The sequence below is a fragment of the Condylostylus longicornis genome, unplaced genomic scaffold (genome assembly GCF_029603195.1).
Source record: "Condylostylus longicornis isolate FDR11 unplaced genomic scaffold, ASM2960319v2 ptg000018l, whole genome shotgun sequence".
NCBI lineage: Eukaryota > Metazoa > Arthropoda > Insecta > Diptera > Dolichopodidae > Condylostylus > Condylostylus longicornis.
Window position 1 is genome coordinate 841,740 of NW_026577987.1, and position 23,005 is coordinate 864,744.

General features: G+C 26.1%; 1 protein-coding gene across 2 annotated transcripts; it reads left to right on the forward strand.

Moving 5' to 3' along the window:
• The first annotated feature begins 393 nt into the window (after positions 1 to 393).
• LOC129606544 (sodium-dependent nutrient amino acid transporter 1) lies at positions 394 to 20,824 on the forward strand. Of its 2 annotated transcripts, XM_055516916.1 has the most exons (11): positions 394 to 431; positions 17,316 to 17,586; positions 17,656 to 17,986; positions 18,066 to 18,330; positions 18,407 to 18,522; positions 18,681 to 18,835; positions 19,084 to 19,187; positions 19,257 to 19,446; positions 19,534 to 19,810; positions 19,895 to 20,071; positions 20,166 to 20,824. In XM_055516916.1, the coding sequence occupies exons 2-11, from the start codon at positions 17,437 to 17,439 to the stop codon at positions 20,411 to 20,413; spliced, it is 2,013 nt and encodes a 670-aa protein (XP_055372891.1). In that variant the 5' UTR covers positions 394 to 431; positions 17,316 to 17,436; the 3' UTR covers positions 20,414 to 20,824. The 2 variants fall into 2 exon arrangements, with proteins under 2 accessions (XP_055372891.1, XP_055372892.1); XM_055516917.1 differs by lacking the exon at positions 394 to 431 and having other exon boundaries at positions 15,763 to 17,586.
• Positions 20,825 to 23,005: the final 2,181 nt, after the last annotated feature.

Sequence of the window (23,005 nt, forward strand, 5' to 3'; positions counted from 1 at the left end):
ATATAGGATTTTTTTTATATTTACGAATACTGCAAACTCAAATTTAGTCTTTTAAACAAAAGTTAAATATGAAATCACTTTGGTTGCTTTATTTCTAATAATGTATATGATTTGTAAAATTTCTTTTTAATATTCAGATACCTACTGAATTTGAATTATAAAAGCAAATAAGAAGTTCACTCAATCATTCGTAATATATGAAATTTTTTAGTTTATTTTGTCGCAAACATTTATCATTTACTAAAATATTGATATTCAATTAAAGAGTCAAAATAAATGTATGAACATATGTACATATACAATAAACACAATAGAAAAAAGCAGAAGAAGAAAAATAAATTATAAACTTTGTTTATATACCTCAATTTTTAAAATTATTATTCAGTCAGATGTAGATTGTTCAATGTAACGGTAACTATTAAATTGCACAGGTGAAAAAGTTCAATTTTTATTATTGTGTGGTTATAACAAATAATTTTTATGTGTTTGTTGTATGTTTGGTTTTTCATATACTTTCGTTGAAAATTTGAAAGAATATACTTATTTAAATAATTTATTCCCATCTCGAAAAAAGCTATAATAATTAGTAATTAACTTATTATAATATCCAAATACATTTTTCATTTATAAATAAATTCGTCTACTAATAATTACAAAACATAATATAATTTTAATTAATTAAATTAAATAAATGTGTTTTAATTAAAATATTAACTACTTTAACTTTTCAGATAAATAATACTTAATTGTAATAACTGTGATTTGTATTTGAGAAATTGCTGATTGATTTAAATTTAAACTCAATTTAAAATTTTATATAGACATTGAATTTAATTTTAATTTAGCAGTCAAATACAATAATTCAATTTTGGAACACTATTTTACTACTTACAACATAATTGTTTTAAAATGTGGAAAAAATAATTAAATATAAAATAGAATAAATAATCAATATTAACAAATCAAAGCTTCGTTGCGGGATCAAAAGCGTAGTCGTTATACTTAAATTTGCACAAATATTATTTCATAACTATTTGAATATTATTTATATTAATTATATTTTTTTGCTATACTTACTAATATAAAGTTTATAACGCGCAAAGTATAAAGTGTTAAAAGAAACATAAAAAGAAATACACAGAAAATATTCTGAAAACATTTTATATTCCTGATATTATGTTATATGTTGTATAAATAATTATAACAAATGAAAAAATTAATATATTTTAATCTTTTTAAATTGATGGCTTGAAGTTTTAAAAATAACCTTTTTTTTAAATTGTTGACTTTGCAATAATTATACATTTATTATACTAAAATATTGTACTACTAAAATGCTATCTAAAAAAATATATAGAATGCGTGTTAAATATTCAAGCATGAAAAACATGCAAAATATTTAATATAAAAATAATAAGAAGATATTTTTCAATTGAAAATTATTGAATTCATTTATTACTGTATTCAAAATTTTATTTGCTCTTTGTCTTTTATTAATTTAAAAATTGGAAAAAATTGAAAATTTATTTTAAGCAATTCTCAATATGAAATATAGATTTAATAATTAAAATTAAATTGAAAAATAGTGTCGAAATACAATGTTTGGATATTCAAAAAAATAATAATTTTTAACGATTGATTATTTTAATAAATTAGTTAGAAATAATTTAATTTATTAAAATGTTTATCTTAAGAAACTGCAACGAAATGATGCTACGAGTATTCATTTTCTATCGATTAAATTTGAATCTTCATACATTTTAAATAAATATCAGCTGAATGCATTTTTAATTTTCTTATGAATTTTCGCATTGCATCATTATATTGAGCCATTGTTAATATTTTGTAAGTGTCAAATATCGAATATTTATCGTTGAAGGTTGTATCAATTAATGTGATTTATAATCAATAATTTAACTACATTATGTAAAGTAAAATAATGTTATGCGGTGACTATTTTTACAATTAAAAAGCTTTGCAATACGATTGCTTAATAAAATTGTTGAAATCTTTAATTTTATTTTATGTGCAATAACTTCAGTTTCAATAATTCTTCAATATTTGGTGTACGAGAAGATTTGTCTGTGTGAAAATTAGAGTATTTGGAATTTAATCAATAAACAAAAATAAATTTCAAAGAATAATGTTTTCAGATACATACACATACATAATATCTTTTTGATACCTATTTATATTAGATAAATTTTTTTTGGAGTTCAATTAAAAATAAAATTCTTATAAATAAATTTTCATAAGATATTAAATCACTAAAGTCATACGTACTCGATCAAGTCATACGGTTTGATAAAATATTAATAAATATAAATAAAATGTTCTTATTTCTTTTGAATTATAAAATTATCATGTCAATAAAATTTTATTCATTAAGTAACATACATAATTATATTATTAAATGGAGTGAGAAATTAGAATTTTTAAGTTATAGTAAAGTGAATTATACTTTAGGTGCATTTAGTAAAATGTTGTACAAATTTCGAGGTGTATAAATTTTAAGATTTTTTGACACAGTAAACAACTGAATTTTTTTTGTACGATTTATTATATTATTTGGATTAAAGCAAAAAAATTTTTAAGGTATACATTAACAAAGTGATAACGTTATATTTTTATTATGTTTTAGTTTACTTACATATAAATATACAGGTATTATTATCTTCACACTTATTATGTATATTAATAATAATTGTGCATAAATAAATATATTTTTATTTCACTTAAATGCTATTATAAATATATTATTTATCTGAGTATGTACAAAAATGTAGGTAAAAAAATAAAACTAGGTTAGCAAAACATCATTCGAGAAAAATGGTAAAGACATGAAAAATTTAAAATAATGAAATCAAATCACATATTATTATAGGTGAAAACGATTTAAAATAATAGGTTCGCATTTAGGGCTTCTTATACATTTACATGCATTTTTAGTATGTACATATACGCGTATATACATATATATATATATATATATATATATATACATATATATAAATATATATATATAAATGTATATATACATATATATGTATATATATGTATATAAACATATATATACATATATATATATATATATATATAACGTATATTGTGAAAAAATTTAAAAACAATGTTATATAACGACACTATTTTGCTTAGAGTAAAAAAATTGTTTGGAGAGTTTGTCATCAATTGAAAATAATATAGTTTAAAAGCAAAGATACTTTGAATTAAACACTCTATAATAAAATTGATAAATTAATTTTGCTGGCTTTTAAAGAATAAAATAAGCTTAACCCAAATTGACACACCATGTATATTTTCGTTTTAATGGAGAATAAGGAAAGTTTTTACATAAAATTTAATATCTATTTTTATGCATCATGAAAAAGATATTTTACTACTACAATTCAATTGAATCATTTCATAAGTATGAAATTGATACAAACCACAATTTAGTAAATTTTTATTTACACGGGTGTTCAGTTTCTTTATAGAGGAGATTGTCAGATTCAATACAATATTTTTGAACAAATGTGGTGTGTTTATGACAATTTTTTTTCAAGCAACTTTTTTGCTAGCAAAAAGTAGTAAGTAAATTGAAAAATCTAAGTCAAGTTTTTTGATATCTATTTTTATTACGAATTTAAATTAAAATTTTGCTAATGTATACTCGAAGCTCTATGGATTTCAAATTTTAATTTACAACTTAAAAAGAGAGTTAACAAACGCTTTATCTGTTAATATTTACAGTATATATCATTAATCAAAACTATAATATGAACCGTTATTCCTTATGTATGGTACTTTGTTTAGATTATACATATACTAGAACAATATTTTTCGAAATTTATGGAATTCCTTTCACACTACATTATGTGATTTTATTTTGAAGTTTCCTTTGTTACATATTCTGCATTATATAATACTAAATACTAAACAAATAAAATAACTAATACTAAACAATATGCATACGTCTTCAAAGCGAAAGTAAATCTTTCAATTTTAGTAACAAAATGCCGGCTTTTGAAAAAATCGTGTAAAAAAGAGCAAAATTATACGTTTTTATATACTTACATATATTTTTTGGTTAAATATATTTATCAGTGGCATCTTGAAATTTAAGACAAATTATCTGCGTACGTGTCGTAATGAGTTTAAAGCAATGATTATGTGCAGTAGCTAGTTTCGATATTTTGCACGTTTACTTTTTGTTGACCTTAATTACATATTATGCATACTTATGTATGTATGTTTTTTTTTTTTTGCAAAATTTCTCAAAAATCTTGGTCTTGATTTAGAGAAAATTTAGAAATATTTCATATTAATTTCCTATTAATTACTAATAATTTAATAATTTTATGAATATTAAAAGGGGTAAAAGATGAGAAGTAATACCGCATGATACACGAAAATCGCTGATTTACATATAAATTAGATTTGTAGAAAATGCACTACAGTTGCCAAATTGCAATGCTCACGGCGGTCAGTTTACGTGAAATCATTCGCTTACCGAAAACATTCTTAGTTGATGTACGACAATAAAAATAATGTGAAAAATGTGCAAAATTTGCTATACATACATAATTCCGTTTGAACCAAAATATTCGTAACTAATTAAAAATACATTAATATTTTGATTCAAATTAATAAAATAAAAGTTTAACATTTAGTTTGTTTAGAAGTATTAGATAAGATTGTATTGTACAAAAGCAAAGTGGCTTTACATAATAGGTTGGTTCTTTTGAAAAATTAGTTTTTTTTAGGTTTCCAATAACTGTTTTAAGTTTTTTAAGATTTTAAGATTTTAAGATTTTGAAGTTCAATTTAAAAAAATCAGAAGTTTTAAAAAAAGAAGCAGTTAAAGTAAATTATTTCTGAATAATGATTATTATTATAATAAATATTATAAGTTCCTATTTTGTATGATTTTAATGACTGTAAAAATATGAAGTGGTTAGTTTAAAAGCAAACAACAAGTCATTTTTATTTTCAAAATATCCCATTGTTCATTTAAATATCCATGCGCGATTAGAATAAAATGACCATTACAAACTTTAAAATATAAAGTGGCTCAATTTGAAAAAAAAAGTACAAGTCATTTAATTGTATGTTGGGTTCAATTATAGCAAGTATTAGACATGTTATAATCAATTATTCTACACGTAATCCTTTTTATTCTATCTTTTATTCTACACGTAATCTTAAAATTGGCGTTAAAAAGAACCACTTGAATTTGAATAATCCTGATAATTCTTTGATTTGATTCAGACATACAAAATCGAAAGATTATCAATTTTAACCATCGATAAAATATTATGTGTTGTCGTAGGTTTATCAATGAAAATTTCCAGAAAAAAAAATTAATTGAATATTTGATTAGAAATAAATAAAATTTGAATTTGATTGAAATTTATGAAACTTTGTGGTATGTATTTCCATTTGAATTAGTTTCAATGGATAATATTTATTATAGCATAATTATAAATTTATAGAAAAATGAAAATGATGCTTTTATTTAAATATTGTGTTACTAATTATTTATGGATAAATAGTTATAATTATGTATTTTACAATATGTTTATAAATATATTGATATAATAGATTTAGAGCTTAGCAATTTTGATACCAAATTTGATTAATAATAATTAATTTATTTAATTTATAATTTATTTTCGGAAAGCGTTTACTTCGCAGCTACTTTACTCAGAAATTGCTTATATACAAAACAAAAATGTTAATTCGGTCCTAGATTTCTTTATATTAATAACACGTTGTTATTATAAGTTATTAAAAATTTATTTTATATAATTAATAAATAATAAAAAATGTGACATCACAAGAAAATAACTATAAGTCGATAAAAATTTTTTAATTCTGAAGAAAAAATTCTTTTCATTTGGAAAATATACTTTATTTTTGCTAATTATATTCGTGCAAAGAAGCGCATACGAAATATCAAAGCTGAATTTCTTCTGTTAATTAACAACATTAACAAGTTCTTTATGTCTAAAACAATTTACCTAAAAACCTATTCTAGGCGTACTTATGCAACTAAATTTTTTATTTTGTTCATAACTTTATGATATTATTATTATTTGCCGCCATCCGTATTTCACGGGTAGTCCTTATTAGAATTTTTCTTGTATATTTTATTGTGTGCTAACTTTTTTAATCTTCAGATTATCCATCATTGTCGTATGATCCGTTTTCGTAATATTTTATCTTCATATAAATATTTAGTAACCATAGAAAATTAATTGTATAAGTAGGAAAGATTGTTAATATTAACAGAAGAAAATCAGCTTTGATAAAAGGTGTACGTTGCATATAAAATATATACCTATTGGCTATTAGCGCAAATAAAGGTTTTGTTGTTGCATTAAAGAGAAGTTTTTCACCATTTTTTGGGAAGTATTGTTTAATTGTCGTCTGACCATTGGTGCAGTGGTTATGGCACCGGCCCTTTAACCGAAGGGTCTCGGGTTCAAACCCCGGTCAGGTCACTATAAAAATTACATTCAATATTATGTAACTTAATATGCAATACTAATAAATATTGTACAAGTAATTTTCAAATATTCATAATATTCGATACTAAAGACTAAGAAAAATAAACAGTAAATATTAATAAACTGAAATACATATTTAATATAAATAAAAACTATGGTAGGCTAGTCACCTACCTAGTTAACTCTCTATAATTATAGAAACTAGGGCATGATAGATATCATGCACTAGCCCTATACTCCTTATAGGAGGGAAGAAGGAAAAAAAAAATGTTTAAATAATTATTATTTCATTTTATTAAATTCTTTTTAGCACTCTTAAATTCTTTTTAGCACCAAAAAATTAAAAAAATAAGTGCTTATTATTTCTCTATGTCCGTGCGTCCGTCCTTCTACACCCTTGAAGATAGAAAGCTGAAATTTTATACGTATGTACATAGATCTTTACTAGAAATTTATTTTCGTAGATTAAAATTTTTACCCATATCCCCGCTCTCTCTAAAAGTTATACGTTCCAAAACCTTAAAAGTTCCATTCTTTAGCTACTTATTGCTGTGAAACCATAAGCATTTTTCAAATTTTGCAAAAGCAAAAATATAGCGGCTACCTTCTAAAACAAATAGGGAAACTATTAAATTCTTTTGTATATTAAAAAATCTGATGTGGTCAGCACATAACCGACCGCAATGCATAATGTCTAATTAACTGAAAGTGTTACAGAAGCCTTTTAAACACATAAATATGCCTTTTAAACACATTTTTCCAATTTTTAGGGCGTAAGTAAGCTTTTGGTTAACATATCTAGAAAAACGTAAATTTGGCTCTTAGTAGAGTTTCCCTCTGTGCTACTCGAATTTCCTGAAATGCTCTCCAGTTAGTTTCGATAACAGCTAGAATTCAAATATCGAATTTCAAGAAATTCCATCAATTCGTAGATATGGTAAAAAATATAAAATCGGCCCAATTTGGTTTCCGACCCCTGATCCTTTCAAAAAAATGTAACATTGGCCCAAAAAAGTGTCCAGTTCACAAGACCTGATATATCCCAAAAGTTCATTAATCCGTGACATAGTCCAAAAAAACTCACACATATAATTTCATCAAAATCGATTCAGCCGAACTTGAGTTACACGTGTCCCCACACAGACGGACAGACCGACGAACCGACAGACCGACACCTCTCTAAAAATAGTTTATTTACGCTTGCCTACTATGGAGAAGTGCATTCCCACCGAAAACTCGATATGCAAAATTTGTTGCCATCACATTACTTCCCTTATCGTATGCAAAGCGGTCGGTAAAATTTACACAAATTGATAAAAAGCTCCTTTTTCTTAAGTATGTTGAAAGAATGGTGGAGTTTTCATTATAATACCTCGTATGTATTTGATTAAGTTTTTTCAAATTCTTTGCAATTTGTTCTTGTCGTAACTTATAAAGTTTTAAATAAAAATTTTATACTATTTAAAATAAAAAATTATTTTTCAACTTATTTTTTGGTTATAGAAAAAAGAATAGGAAAAATATTTTACAAAAATTTTGTGCAAATTGCAGTTTTAACCCAATGTAAGTTGAAATAAAACCTAATATTACTTTACAAAAATTGCAACCAATTGTTAACTATGGCAATACTGTCAAATGGGCTGAAGTATGCACACAATTACGTTTATTTGGGCTAAAATCTATAGAAAAAATATTTCCAAGGACAAAGCAACAGAACCTATTTCACATTCATTACTCATTACCGACCGCATTGTGTATACAATAGGTAGGTTATGTGATGGCAACAAATTTTGCATATCGAGTTTTCGGTGAGAACGCACTTCTCCAAGGTAGGGAAGTGTACATAAACTATTTTTAGCAACTTGTTGGTCTATTGGTCTGTCGGTCTGTGTGTGGACGCATGTATCTCAAGTTTGGCTGAACCGATTTTGATTAAATTTTATATATAAGTTTATTTCGACTATAGCACGGATTGATCAACTTTTGGGATATGTCAAATTTTCTCGGGAACTGCACTTTTTAGCGGTCCTGTTTTACATTTTTGATTATTTGGTAGAAAATATTCAACAGATTTATTTGAAATTTTACATATAAGCTTCGCCCGACCGTCCGCGAAACCTTCTAACTTTTGGAAAAAATTAGGTGTCAGCAACTGGACGTTTACTACGGGCCAAAATATACACTCTTAAGTATATAAAAAGAAATAATCAACCGATTTCATTGAAATTCAATATTTAAATTCTTCTTATTAAAATAATGAAATTATAAATTTTTTGCTAAGATCAGGGCTCGAAAATTGATCTGAGGGCCGATTTTACATTTTTTAACTTATCTACGGAACGGATTGATGGAATTTCTAGAAATTTGATATTTGAGTTCTGGTTGTTACCGAAGTTAACTGGCGAGCATTTCAGGGAATTCGGGTAGCACAGAGCAAAACTCTACTAAAAGTCAAATTTACATGTTTCTAGGTATGTTAACTATAAGCTTACTAATACCCTAAAAATTGGAAAGAAGTATTTAGCGGGCATTTTTTACTTTCAGTAACACTTTCACTTAACTAGACAATTTACATTGCGGTCGGTTATGTGCTGAGCACATCAGATTTTTTTTATTATTTCATTATTTATTTTTTTTCGTTCTATTTTTATTATTTATTCCGGTTAAGTAAAAAACGTAAAATATTCTGACATATAAAAGTTAAGGTTAATAACTGATATTCAAAGCTCTATCTATATATATAACGTTTGTTTGTATGTTTTCATATTTTTTTTTATTTAAAGTTCTCTTTCTCTTTCTTAATATGTTTGTGAAACTAGTGTAGTGTATTGTGTAACATATTAACTTAAAACTGGTTACAAAGTTTTATAAGTGAATATGTTTGTGACTGACCTACTGAGAATCAATTTAATGTTCAAATCAAATTTAATTTTGTTTCTTAGTGATTCTAATTCAAAAGGCATGAGATTTTTTGTGTATATAGAAAATAATATATGTATGTATATGAAAACAGGAAGATGTAAACTTCTCCTCGAATGAGGCATTTCTCAAAAAAAGTAGGGTCCAAAAATTAGAGTACAGCTTTTCAAATAAAGTTTTACAAGACTTCAATAACATCTTATTAGATTGAAAATACAACCTGATAATTTAAAAATTTTTCTCTGCTTAATGATGCTTAATGATCTTCATTAATGTTTGAGAGTGTTCCGACATTGGGGAAAATAGAACACGTTTATAAAATTCCAATCAATGTCGTCAATAGAGCAGCAAGCCTTATAAATTATTACATCCTGGTTGTATATGTTATACCTCTTTCTTATGCTTAGCTAAGATTCTTGCAACTCACGATTCCGAAAGTAAAAATAATTCATGAATAATTTTTAAATAGTTTAGCGATGTACATTCTTTTTCATGTGTTACAATTAAAATTGTTTAGTATTGTACAGAAAATTGCTTTAAACAGTTTATCTCAATGTATACCGTACCCTATGAAACCGATCGCATTGCATACAATAATAGAAGTTATGTGATGGCAACAAATTTTGCATATCGAGTTTTCGGTGGGAACGCATTTCTCCATAGTACGGAAGCGTGTCTGTCAGACCGACTGTCTGTCTGTGTGTGTACGCGTGTATCTCAAGTTCGGCTGAATCGATATATATATTGTGAAATATAATATTTAAGTTTGGAGTGTTAAAGCAATACACATATAAATTTTTTACTACGATCGGGGGTTGCGAACCACACTCGGGACCGATTTTACATTTTTTATCATATCTACGAACTTTAAAATTTCATATTTGAGCTGTGGTTGTTACCGAAATTAAATGGTGAGGGACTTCGAATGGCACACCGAAATTAACTTTTCAGGGAATTCAAATGGCGCAAAGCAAAGCTCTACTAAGAGCCAAATTTACATTTTTCGAGGTAAATTAACTAAAAGCTTACTAACACCCTAAAAACTGGAAAAAACTATTTAAAAGGTATTTTTATAATATTCTGCAACACTTTTACTTAACTATGCTATACACATTGCGGTCGGTTGTGTGCTGACCACAGCAGATTTTTTTTTATGCCATTCATATTAATAATGTTAATATGTTATTTAGGCTGTTGTTACGACTTTGAAGAATTAAGGACAAAAAATATTGTAAAAAATTAATTTTTAAAAACTAGTAAGACCTGAATGATTTTATTTTATTGAAAAACAATGAAAACAAATTTGGTCTTTTGTTTTTTTTTGTTTCATACATCTCTATTGTTGTTTTTTTGTATTTATAGCCAACTGTGTTAGCGCAGTGTTTCTCAAAATCCATGACAACGAGACAACAAAAATTATTGCTTCATTTTCAAATTCGTGCATTATAATTTAGAAAAATATTGCTAAATATGTAGTAGAAAAAACTAAAAGCATTTTCATAGCTTTTTCGCTTAACATTTGATATTCTTCCTGAACTTCCAACCAAAATTTGGCCAAACCTCTTTGTTTAATTAGCAACTCCAAATTTTTGTGTGTTCTTCAAAATTTAATTAAAAGCTCTTCATTTATTGAAGACAAAATATTATTTGTTTCGCATTGCATGAAAGGATTCTGTTTCATATATTACCTATAGGAATTGCTTGAGAAGAAGAGTAAGTTTTAAACTTGCTTTTTAGTTTTAGTGAACGCGTTTTGCAGCAACAATTTCTCGAGTTAATTTTATTTTCTTTTAATTCAATTTTATCTATTTTTCCCAAAAAATTGGAAATCTTTCGAAGGTGTTATTTTTAACTATAACCAAATATCTAGGTCGGGGACAGTATTTTTATATCTAACCAAATACTGTCCCCGACCACACTTGTGGTCACGATCTCCGATTTGAGAATCACTGTGTTAGCGTTTCTTAAATAGTAAAATTCTAACTAAGATATAATTAAAATATCGATTATTTTTTAGTCCCAACTTGTAGATGACAGTACATTTTACATGCGTATATATGTATATGTATGTATTTCTATTTTAAAATACAATTTTTTTTTGGAAACAAAGGTAATATGTATGTAAATACATATACATATGTAAAAAAACATTCTTTATAATTTGAAAATATTTTAAATGTTAATCCAAAATAATGAACTTATTTTTCAAAATTTTATAATTACCTATATATCTATGTAACATACATACTAATTTCAACGTTGAATATGGAATTAAAAACATCTGATGTGGTCAGGATATGACCGACCGCAATGAGTATTGCCTAGTTAAGTGAAAGTGTTACAGAATATTATAAAAATGCCTTTAAATACTTCTTTCCAATTTTTACGGTGTTAGTAAGCTTTCAGTTGACATACCTAGAAAAATGTAAATTTGGCTCTTATTATCTATTGGTATTGCTTTGTGCCACCAGAATTTCCTGAAATGCTCGCCAGTTAGTTTCGGTAAAATAAAATTTCAAGAAATTTCATCAATTAGTTCCATAGATATGATGAAAAATTAAACTGGGCCCCGAGATCGATTTCCGAGTCGCGATAGTTCCAAAAAACTTATATTCATTGTTTTAACGCTCTAAATTTAAATATTAAATTTCAAAAAAATTGCTTGATTATTTCTCTTTATGTTGACAAAAATCTAAAATTGGCCCACAAAAAAGTTCAGTTCCCAAAGCGTGATGTATCCCAAAAGTTGATCAATCCGTAACATAGCCAAAACAAACTCACATATAAAATTTCATGAAAATCAGTTCGGCAGAACTTGAGATACATGCGTACACACATACACAAACAGACCCATAGGTTGCTAAAAATTGTTTATTTACACTTCCCTACCATATAGAAGTGCGTTCCTACCGAAAATTCAAAATAGAACAGTCAATATTTTATATTTGTGTATTCTTAAATCATCAAAGATTTTTGCAACCGTCTTAAAGTATTTTTAAATTAGAATTAAATTAAATTTATATACATAAGTACATGCATATATTGAAACAAAGATTTTTTAATTAAGTTACTTTTAAGACGACATAGTTAATGTACACCTTTTAAGTTTCCAAAGATGAAAGGAATTTCCGATTTAGTTTCCTTGACATATATTCGTATAATTGATAATAAAGTTTTGGTTTTATGCATGAATATTATTTTTTTAAATTTCTTTAAAAATATTTCTATTAAATTCTATTTTGATCAATTAGAATTACACTTTACAAATAATTCAAAGTAATATTCAATAAGTGAATTAAAATTTGTTTTAAATCTTAACAATTTATTGTTATACAATTAATTTAAATAAAGTTGGGTCAAACCAATGGTTTGTATTGTAGCACTTTTCCCTTCAACAAGTGAAAATTCTGCTTTTAAATACAGTCTATGTATAGCTATCACACTATTAAAATTATTTTCATTCATATACAAAACTATTTCTAGGATTGCATATATTTAAGATGACGCATATATGCAGTCTTTGAAATAAAGCAAAAATTAATATAAAAAGGGGTTAACATAATGCTCGATTTTAAGGGTTAATTGTGTGAGTTAAGAAAAATAATTATATTTTCTAATTTCACGGAATTTACCGTTAGCTTTTCGCGTTTATAAAAATTTGGAAAAGCTTGCGGTTTCGGAAATATAAGGTGTCAAAAATTCAAATTTTACGAATTTCAAGAGGTGATAACTTGAGAGGGGGTGGAGATGGAAAAAATTTTCTTCAAACAAAATGAACTATTTATTAATATCTAAAAGCTCCTAAAATTTCAAGCTTCTACAGTCTGGGGTCTAGAAGAAAAACGACATCAAAAATTTGGAAAAAAAGGACTTTAAATAACGGTAAATTTGAGCGGCCATTTTGTTTTTCTTAAGTTAAACTATAGTATACCGCGCAAGGGGAAGCAAGCCACTGGCTTTTTTGCGTTTGCAAAATTTCAAAAATGCTTATGGTTTCATTGCAACAAATATTTAAAAAAGGCCATTTTTAGGGTTTTGGGGGGGTATAACTTCTAGAGGGGGGGAGATAGGTAAAAATTTTGTTCTACGGAAATAAGTTTCTAGTGAAGATCTATGTACGTATTAAATTTCAGCTTTCTATCTTCAAAGGTGTAGAAGTTTTGTAAACAGACACACGGACAGACGGACGGATGGACGGACAGACAGAGTGAAACTAATAAGCACTTTTTTCAAAAAATTTTTTGGAAAAGTGCTAAAAAGTTTAATATGCAATCTATAATAAATTTTAATTTTCATTATTTTACTGCAAAATTTTAAATTTGGAATTGTGTCAATCAATGAGGCAATTGCCTGATTTTATTGTATACAATAATTGAAATAAAAACAATATTCCCTAAAAATCTACATATTTATGAATTGAAGAAAAAACTTTTAACAAATCAATTAATTTTTAAATTATTTGCGTATTTGACAAGAATGTATTTTATATACATATGTGTACATGTTTTAGTGTGGCAGAAAATGAATTTTTTATTAACTACATTTCAATATGACTGCGGAATAAGTCAGGTGATTACCATATGTGCTGAGAGTTAATAAAGTATAAAAATATTTTAAATATTTAACATTATTCGTAAGTAAGTGTATATTATACGAGTATACTCAGAATATTTTGGTTAAACTTCAATCAGATTAGAACTTAAACTGTATTATTTTTGATATTTCTACAATCGATTTTTACTTCACGAAATTTGTGAATAGAGAAAAATAAAACCGCGTTCCGATAGTAGTAGTGTTTTTTTGTAATTTTTTTAGTTTTTTACTGTGCGCCTATGTATGGAGTTATATGAAAATGTACGTTATGAAAATGTATATATGTATGTATATTCCTGTAAAATTCTGCAATGATTTAAATATGCCCGTCTTTCCGCTTCTCTTCGATCGCACGGTAACTCTCAAGGCGAACAAAACAATACCACTAAACTTTCCCAAATACTTTTTTCCTGCAAAGGACGAGTGCTATTATAATTGGATCAATTAGTACAACGAGTTAAAGTAGTAACCAAAATACAAAGTAAACCATACAATCCAAAAATTGGAGTTGTATGGTTTACTTTGAAAAACTGTCTTCTGCATATCGCTATATACATAGTTTATGCTCAATGGTTTTAGGAAAATTTTTATGTTCACACTATTAAAATTTTTTTCCTCAAAAAGTTTGAAAAGCTCAAATATAGTTTGATTTTGATATCAAACTTGGCCATTTACCTTATATTGAATATCTCCATGAAAAAAGGAAAGTATTGCTTTTTAACAAAACTATATGTATTTTTTCAATAACTTTATGTGTAAATTAATGCAAAAAATTTTATTACATGAATATCGAAAAAGCATATAAATATGTATAACTACATGCATACATACATATATAAATATAAGATCCTCACACAAGATTTGGGATTTTGCTCAATGTCTATGAATTTTAATTTTTTTCATTTCATTAGAGTAATATTTAGGTATAAGATGTAGGTAATTGATTCCTTTAAAAACTGTTTGTGTGGGAATTTACATTTCCTTGTTTGTATTATTTTTGTATGCATGTAGCCAAACCTATAAAATATTATTTCTGATCACATAATTTTTGTTTCAGTTTTTTGTACAATTCACTTGTGTATTGTGAAATAATATACAAATTTAAATGTTAGGAAAAGTTAACGATTTTACTAAAATTAAAATTATAAAAATATTTTCACATAAATAGTATATACTGTACTAACATTATTTACTTACGTATAAACATACATATTTACTTACTTAAATGATTAATGTGAAGAACTCAAAAACTTATTATTTATTTTCTTAAGATAAATTTATTATTTATTTGTTTTAAATAAGTTAATAATTAAAGTATTTGTTGGTTGTCATTTTGGTTACTTCCAATAAATAAAAGAAATATGAAAAAAAAATGGTAAATTTGAAACGAAAAATTATTGATTATTTGCTTGTACCTTTAATAAACTGCCGTATTTCTTATAGCAATAAAATAATGTGTTTGGGTTCCTTCCATATACATATTTATGTATATACATATATGTATTTATTTATATGTATGTATATTTTAATAAACAAAAGTTGGAAAATTTACGGTGGCTCCTTCATTTTCACATAAATTCCATATTTTAAATTCCATGAATGTTTTACTTTACAGCACTTTAAAGGAATTTATTTGGTTTGCAAGGGTTTAGTTATTTGATTTTCTGTATCTTTTGTGTTACTTTTCATACTTAAATGTTTTGGATTTTCCGAAGTGCAACATTAAATTTTCATTGATATTGAAAAATAAAGTTTAAAAGACTAGAATTATGAAAATTAAAATTTTTTATGACTTTTTAAGTACCCAAGCATACTATTTGCTTCGTTTGGACGTTGGTACTAATTATGTTACCTTGTACATGATGATGGTAATTATAAATACTAAACTTGGTCTCTTGTCATAATAATTTTAATTTAAATAAGTATGATTTTATTTTGCTATCTATTTAAAAGTAGAACGTAAAATAAAAAATGTTATTTTAAGTAAATAGAAATGACTCTTGTATTCAAATAAAAAAAATAATTAAAACTGTTTGCGAAATATTAAATTTTGGTGGGAATGGAAAGAAAATTGTTTAACACAATTGAAATTGGTTTTATAGTTGTCGGGAATAATTTTTGATTACTAGATACTATTGGTTACAAGAAGAGAATTTATGTGATGGCACGAATTGCGCACGTAGAGTTTTTGGAAATGCACTTGTATGTAGTAGAGAAGCGTAAATAAACTATTTTTAAGTAGATGTCTGTCTGTGCAAATCTGTATTTCAATTTCGTCTGAACCGATTTCATTTATCTGAGCTTACTTTGGTTATATCACGGTTTAATTAACTTTTCGGATAATTAAGGTTTCGAAAACTTGGTCATTACTATACGAGCTTTATATTTTTGATTTATTTTAAGTATATATGCAAAAGATTAAAATGAAATTTTATATGTAAGCTTATGTGTATTCTCAACAACACCGTTTTTCAAGAATGGCTTAACAAAAAGTCTAGCTTTTCAAGGAAATCAGGCGTCAATAACTGTAATACATTTTCGCGCATATGAAGAGATATATTTGAACTTAGAACGTTAAAACAATAAACTAGTTAATTTTTTCAAAATATTATAGCTGAGAACCTGGACTTTTACGGGGGGCCGATTTTACATTTTTTATTATATCTTAAAAATAAATTGACAGATATTCTTGAAAAGTAATATTTGACTTCTGCTTGCTACCGGAACTAGCTAAGAAACTTTTCGGGGATCTCGGGTAAGCATAAATCGAAGTGGTTTACTAAGAGCTGATTTCCATTTTTCTAAGTATGTTAAATAAAAGCTTAGTAGCGTTCTTAAAAATTGGTATTGCACAAGACTATGAAAAGTTAATAAATATTTGGATTGCTAAACCAAAAAGCATATCTATGTGGTCGGTAATACACGATTAACATCAGATTTATTTCTTTTGCTACATACAAAAAAATAAAAAATAAAAATATGTATGTATATACATAAATTAATTGAAACAATGTTGAAATTTCAAAAGTTTGAGCGCAAATGATTTCCTAAACTTTTAATAAATTTTGCACATAATATACATAGGTTATTATGTAAATATACATAAGTGTTGATGCGGAAAAATTAAGCGTACACGTATCCATTGAGTTGTATAAAATCGAATTGACAGGTTGTCTTTCTGGCTTTTAAAATTAATTTGTCAAATTTTTTCAAAAATTTTATTTTATATACATATGTATTTTAGTTATGTATATCTGTTATTTTTACATTTTGTTTTTATTTTGTTTTTTGCAGATGAAAATAAAATTATAATCACTATAGTTTAAAATTGGACTAAATTTCGTTTTGATTTTTACTGCAAATTTCAATTAAATTACTAAACTAAAACCATATTTAAATTCTAATTAATATTACAATGGAAGATTCTGAAAATGGTTATGTTAATAAAGGATATACCACTCAAAATAATAATAAATCAGTTCCTATTAGTTACAACAGCGGATTTAATAATCAACATAGTTCTGTTTATACAATATCAGATAATATTCCATTACAAGATCAGAAGGTTATACTTTAATATATAAGCTCACACATATTAAAGTTTTTACACATTTTTCTTTTTAAATATTTTTAGACTCAATCAATTCCAGTGAACGATTCTTTGGTCAGTAATAGCAATGAAATTCTCACATCTACTGAAGACAAACACAAAAGAGTAGAGAGTCGTGATAAATGGGGTAGTGATATTGAATTTTTATTCTCATGTATAGCACTATCGGTAGGATTAGGAAATGTTTGGCGTTTTCCCTTTACAGCACTAGATAATGGTGGTGGAGCATTCTTAATACCATATCTAATTGTGTTGATATTAGTTGGAAAACCTGTATATTATATGGAAATGGTATTGGGGCAATTTTCAAGCCGTGGTAGTATTAAAGTTTTCGATTTTTCACCAATAATGAGAGGTAATTATTAATTAATTTTGTATTCCATTATAAAATTCATGAAGTGTAATAATATAAATTTTTTATTGTATGAAAAAAGGTGTTGGTTATGGACAAGTTATGGGAACAACAATTGTTGTAACATACTATGCATCGTTAATGGCTTTAACAGTTCGATATTTCGTAGCATCTTTTGCGTCAGTCTTGCCATGGAGTTATTGTAGGGAAGAATGGAATACAGAATGTATTAATTCATCTTTAAAAATCGCAAATCTTGATTTAGAAAATAATATAAGCGCTGTTTCATCAATGCACACAAAAGATTTGTTTGGACATAAAAGAACATCAGCTGAATTATATTTTTTGTAAGATACTATAATTTAAAAATAAAATTATAATTTTATTAGTTTAAAATTCTAATCAATAAAATCTTAATTAAAGGAAAGAGATTTTAAAAGAAAAAACTACAATACATGATGGCATAGGTGTACCTAATTGGGAATTGGTAATATGCTTAGCTGTATCATGGGCTGTAGTAGCATTAATTTTGATTCGGGGTAACTTATATTATTTATTAGTTCAGTAATATCAGCAACTTAAGCTAAAACGTCTTAAGTACGAGTATGATTTTAATATTAATAAATGCATATAAATATTTATCCATAATCTAAACTAAAAAATGAGAAGTTAAACAGATGATTTTTGTTTAAATTAGGTATTAGAAGTTCTGGGAAAGCTTCATACTTTTTGGCAATATTTCCATACGTTGTTATGTTAGTTCTCTTAGTCCGAGCATTGACACTGCCAGGTGCCTTTAATGGAGTGCTTTATTTCATTAATCCTCAATGGGATCAGTTAACAAATCCCAAGGTAAATGTTTTTATATATACATACATGTACATGCGTATATCATTTTCATATAAATCACTGCGTAATAATTTTTAATACATATATTCAACTAAAGAATAGCATTTATACAGCTATGATTAAAAATTATTTTTAAATACTCAAAAGTATGGCATAAATTTAGGACATTATTTTCTATGTTTCTTTGAAAATCAATTACCCACTTAATATTGCATATATGTAGGATTATTATCATAGTCAATTTTTTTTAGGTATGGTATGCAGCTGTTACTCAAGTGTTCTTTTCTTTAGCAATTTGCTTTGGTAATATAGTTATGTATGCGTCATATAATAGATTTTCTCAGAACATTTATAGGTAATTTGTTTTATTTTTTAAAAACCACGTAATGTAATACATAACGTAATATCAATATTTAAAATTTAGGGATGCAACAATTGTTACAACATTGGATACGTTTACATCTTTATTAGCTGGAATTATAATTTTTGGAGTATTAGGAAATTTAGCTTATGAAACTGGAACAAATGATATCAAATCTGTAGTTAAAGGGGGCTCTAGCTTAGCTTTTGTGTCATACCCAGATGCGATTGCGAAATTCGCTTTTATTCCGCAGGTATGAAGAAATTTGGACTTTTAAAAAAAATAAATATGTATATCGTAATAAATTATTTACATTTTCTTATTTATCAATTTTTTATAGGTATTTTCAGTTTTGTTTTTTGTGATGTTATTCGTATTAGGAATTGGAAGTAATGTTGGAATGGCGTCATGTATAATGACTGTTATACGAGATCGTTTCTCAAACTGGAGTCATTGGATGGTGGCGTTGGGAATATCAATTGGTGGTTTTGCAATTGGTAATATTTATTTAACTCCTGGTGGACAATATATGTTGAATTTGTTAGACTTTTATGGAGCGTCATTTGTGGCCTTTGTATTGGCAATTGCTGAATTAATTGCTGTAGGATGGATTTATGGTAAATTAAAATCTATTCAAATACTTTACTAAGAACATATTGGAATTTAAATTTTCATATTTTTTTTTTCATATAATTTTTAAGGGGTAAAACGATTATGCAAGGATATTGAATTTATGTTAGATAAAAAAACTGGAATTTATTGGAGAATTTGTTGGTCTTTGATAACTCCAGGTTTGATGATTGCAATTTTGTTATATACCATTATAGATATGAGCCCATTGAAATATGGAGATTATATATATCCAGATAGTTTATACAGTAAGTATGCAGAATATTACAATTTTTCTGGATGCATAATAAAAATTTTTTTGGAAGTATAAGTACAATAATATTTTTTTATTTCATGTAAAAGCATTTGGATGGTGTCTGTCAGCATTTGGTATATTACAGTTACCGCTGTGGGGTATTTATGCAATGACAAAACAAAAAAATATAAGCATTTGGCGAAAATTTTTATCAGCATTTAATCCGCAAGAAAATTGGGGTCCAATAGATCCAGTGTTGAGAGAAAAATATAAACAATTTATTATTAATAGTAATAGTTCTGAAAGAAAATCTCGAGGTATATTTCATAAAATTTATGACAACATTTTTGGATGATGATTTTCCTAATATATTTTGTAAATTTTTGTTTTAGTGTTATTTTTTAATTATTATTAAAGTTTGTAAGTTAATTTTATTAAAATGAATTTTTTAACTAAGTAGGTAGTTGTAAGCAGCAACGCATATACATGTTTGTGCTGTGTATAGATATCTGAATATATGCTTTAAAGATCAATTAAAGAACTGCCCTTCAAAATTTTAATCAAATTAAAAAATAGTATTCTAAGGCTATAGACTTAATAGAAAATTTAAGAAACTTTACAAATAGTTGTATATTAATAGTTTTTAGCAATTTTTATATATAACTATTTAAGTAATATCATTTAAAACTGACTTGTATTGCATTATGGTTACTATTATGGTGTAATAACTTTTATATATTGCCATACTCTGATATACGATTATTGTACTTATATGAAATATGTTATAATACTTAAGAAAGTTAAACTTATATGTATTTAAAAATTTATTTAAGTTATGTACAATATGCATAGCATAATATTAATATATATGCATTTTTTTAAATATTTTTATATATACATTTTAATAAAACAAAAGTTTTTTTACAAACGGGATAGTTCGCCCCATAGTTTAAATAAAAAATTTATTTTAATACAAACCACAAAAACATTTTCTTTTTACATTCATTTTTTAACTTTTATCAAAATTTTATTTAGAATAATTACATCCTTATTTAGCGTGAGGACATAATTTTCAACGCAATAAATAAATAATAAGTCATTTATTTTACTTCAAAATTTCTTTTGGTAAGTGGAATATAATGATCGTAAGTATAGATTTCATTGAGCATTTTCTATATTTATTTGATTTCATATGTTGAAATAATAACAGTAAGTTTTCTGAATTTGAAAAGGCAAATGATTGTAAAAATGTATGTATGAAAATAACAGAAACATTTTACTTTGTGTTAATCATAATGAACAGAAAGATTTCAGATAAAAATTACAGTATATATTTGCAAATTTCTATAAATATTTTGAATTTATATTTTAAACCTAAAATTAATTTTAATGAAATTATACTGCAGATGTATAATAGATTTGCAATAGAATTTTTCAGTGACTAAACTTCTTTTTTCCCACTAGGTGAAGAAATCTCGAAAGGCGAAGAAGGACGGCCCTACCTGCCTTTTCCTCCAACAGTGGATGGGAGAGGGTGTGACTCATATTTCCTAAACTCTGAACGGATAAATCTGATTCTACAGACCAACTATTTCCGTACACAAATTAAATACCTTCCATAAGGAAATTGGTTTTTTGTGTTAAATCGAATGATCTCGTTTGTTTCAGTTTTTCTGTCAGAACGCCATTGTTTAGCAGCCGAACTGCTTCTATGCTTACCTGCCGTTCATCTACATTCATCATTCTACTCATAAATTTCATCTACAACCAAATGAATTCCTAAGTGCCTGTGGATGTCACCGTTACGCATGTGCCATGCTCCGCAGAACTTTATTCTAGAAGGTTTGAATTTTGTTACTGTGAGTCTTCTTGGCACAGCTCCACAGTTGAATGCCATATAGCCACACTGGTTTAATGATTTGGTTATAAATCAATATTTTATTATCAATTGCCAAATTAGATTGTGTGTTTTCTTTATTTATCCTTTCCACCTTAGCTTGACATCTAAAGTCATTCCTAGGTATTTTGTTGAGTTATGGATTGCTACGTTCGTTCCATTTAAATTGTGGTGAATTCACTATTTTTCGATTGGTGAAGTTTATGTGAACCGATTTTGTTTCATTAAGCTTTATTTTCCAATCTTTCATCCAATCTTTGATCCTACCGCCAATATTGCAGTATCGTCAGCAAAAGTGGCTACATACAATAAATTATTTGTATGTGTCATACTAATTTAATATGGGTACCTAATACGTGTTATTGTAATTCTCAAATGTATAACAAAATAACTATAAAATTTACATCAATATTTGAACAGTATTTATTAACCTTGCAAGATTACAAATTTTGTCAAAATTTTGTTTTTTAAATTATTTTAAGTCATATGTATACTAAAAACCCTGAACTAATGAAGTGAACTATATTTTTTAATGTAAACTATTACACTTTACGTAGATCTGCTTTAATTGGTAAATAAATGAAAAACGAAAACGAAAATTTTTGTTTTGTTTTTTTGTAAATTTGACTAAAAAATATTATCTTTTCAAAATTGAATACTTACTATTTGTAATAATCTAATAAAACTATGAATAATTTGTACTGATACGCAAGTTCAGAAATCTTTAAATTGCATATTGTAATAATAAAGCGTGAGCAGATCTGCGTTGAGTTTTGTTGTGATATTTCATATTTTTATTTATGATATATTAAAATTTTTCAATTAAATGCAAATAATATTACACTAGTTTGTTCACAAAAGGTTGAAACGTAGCTAATAAAAAATTTTGAATTGGTACAGAGTCGCAGTAGTCTAAAGCAGGACTTCTTAAACTGTGGGTTTAAGAAGTCCTGCTTCAGACTACTGAAAGGGGGTCAAAAAATTGTTACAAAAGTTTATTTTTTCTATGGAATAAATATATATGTAGTTTTATGTCATTCTATTTATTAT

Bases quoted from the DNA above. Each gene is read 5' to 3' on its own strand.
- LOC129606544 (XM_055516916.1), top strand. From the start codon at position 17,437: ATGGAAGATTCTGAAAATGGTTATGTTAATAAAGGATATACCACTCAA. The intron at 17,587-17,655 runs GTTATACTTTAA...AAATATTTTTAG, and splicing joins TTCCATTACAAGATCAGAAG to ACTCAATCAATTCCAGTGAA. The intron at 18,331-18,406 runs GTAAGATACTAT...TCTTAATTAAAG, and splicing joins TCAGCTGAATTATATTTTTT to GAAAGAGATTTTAAAAGAAA.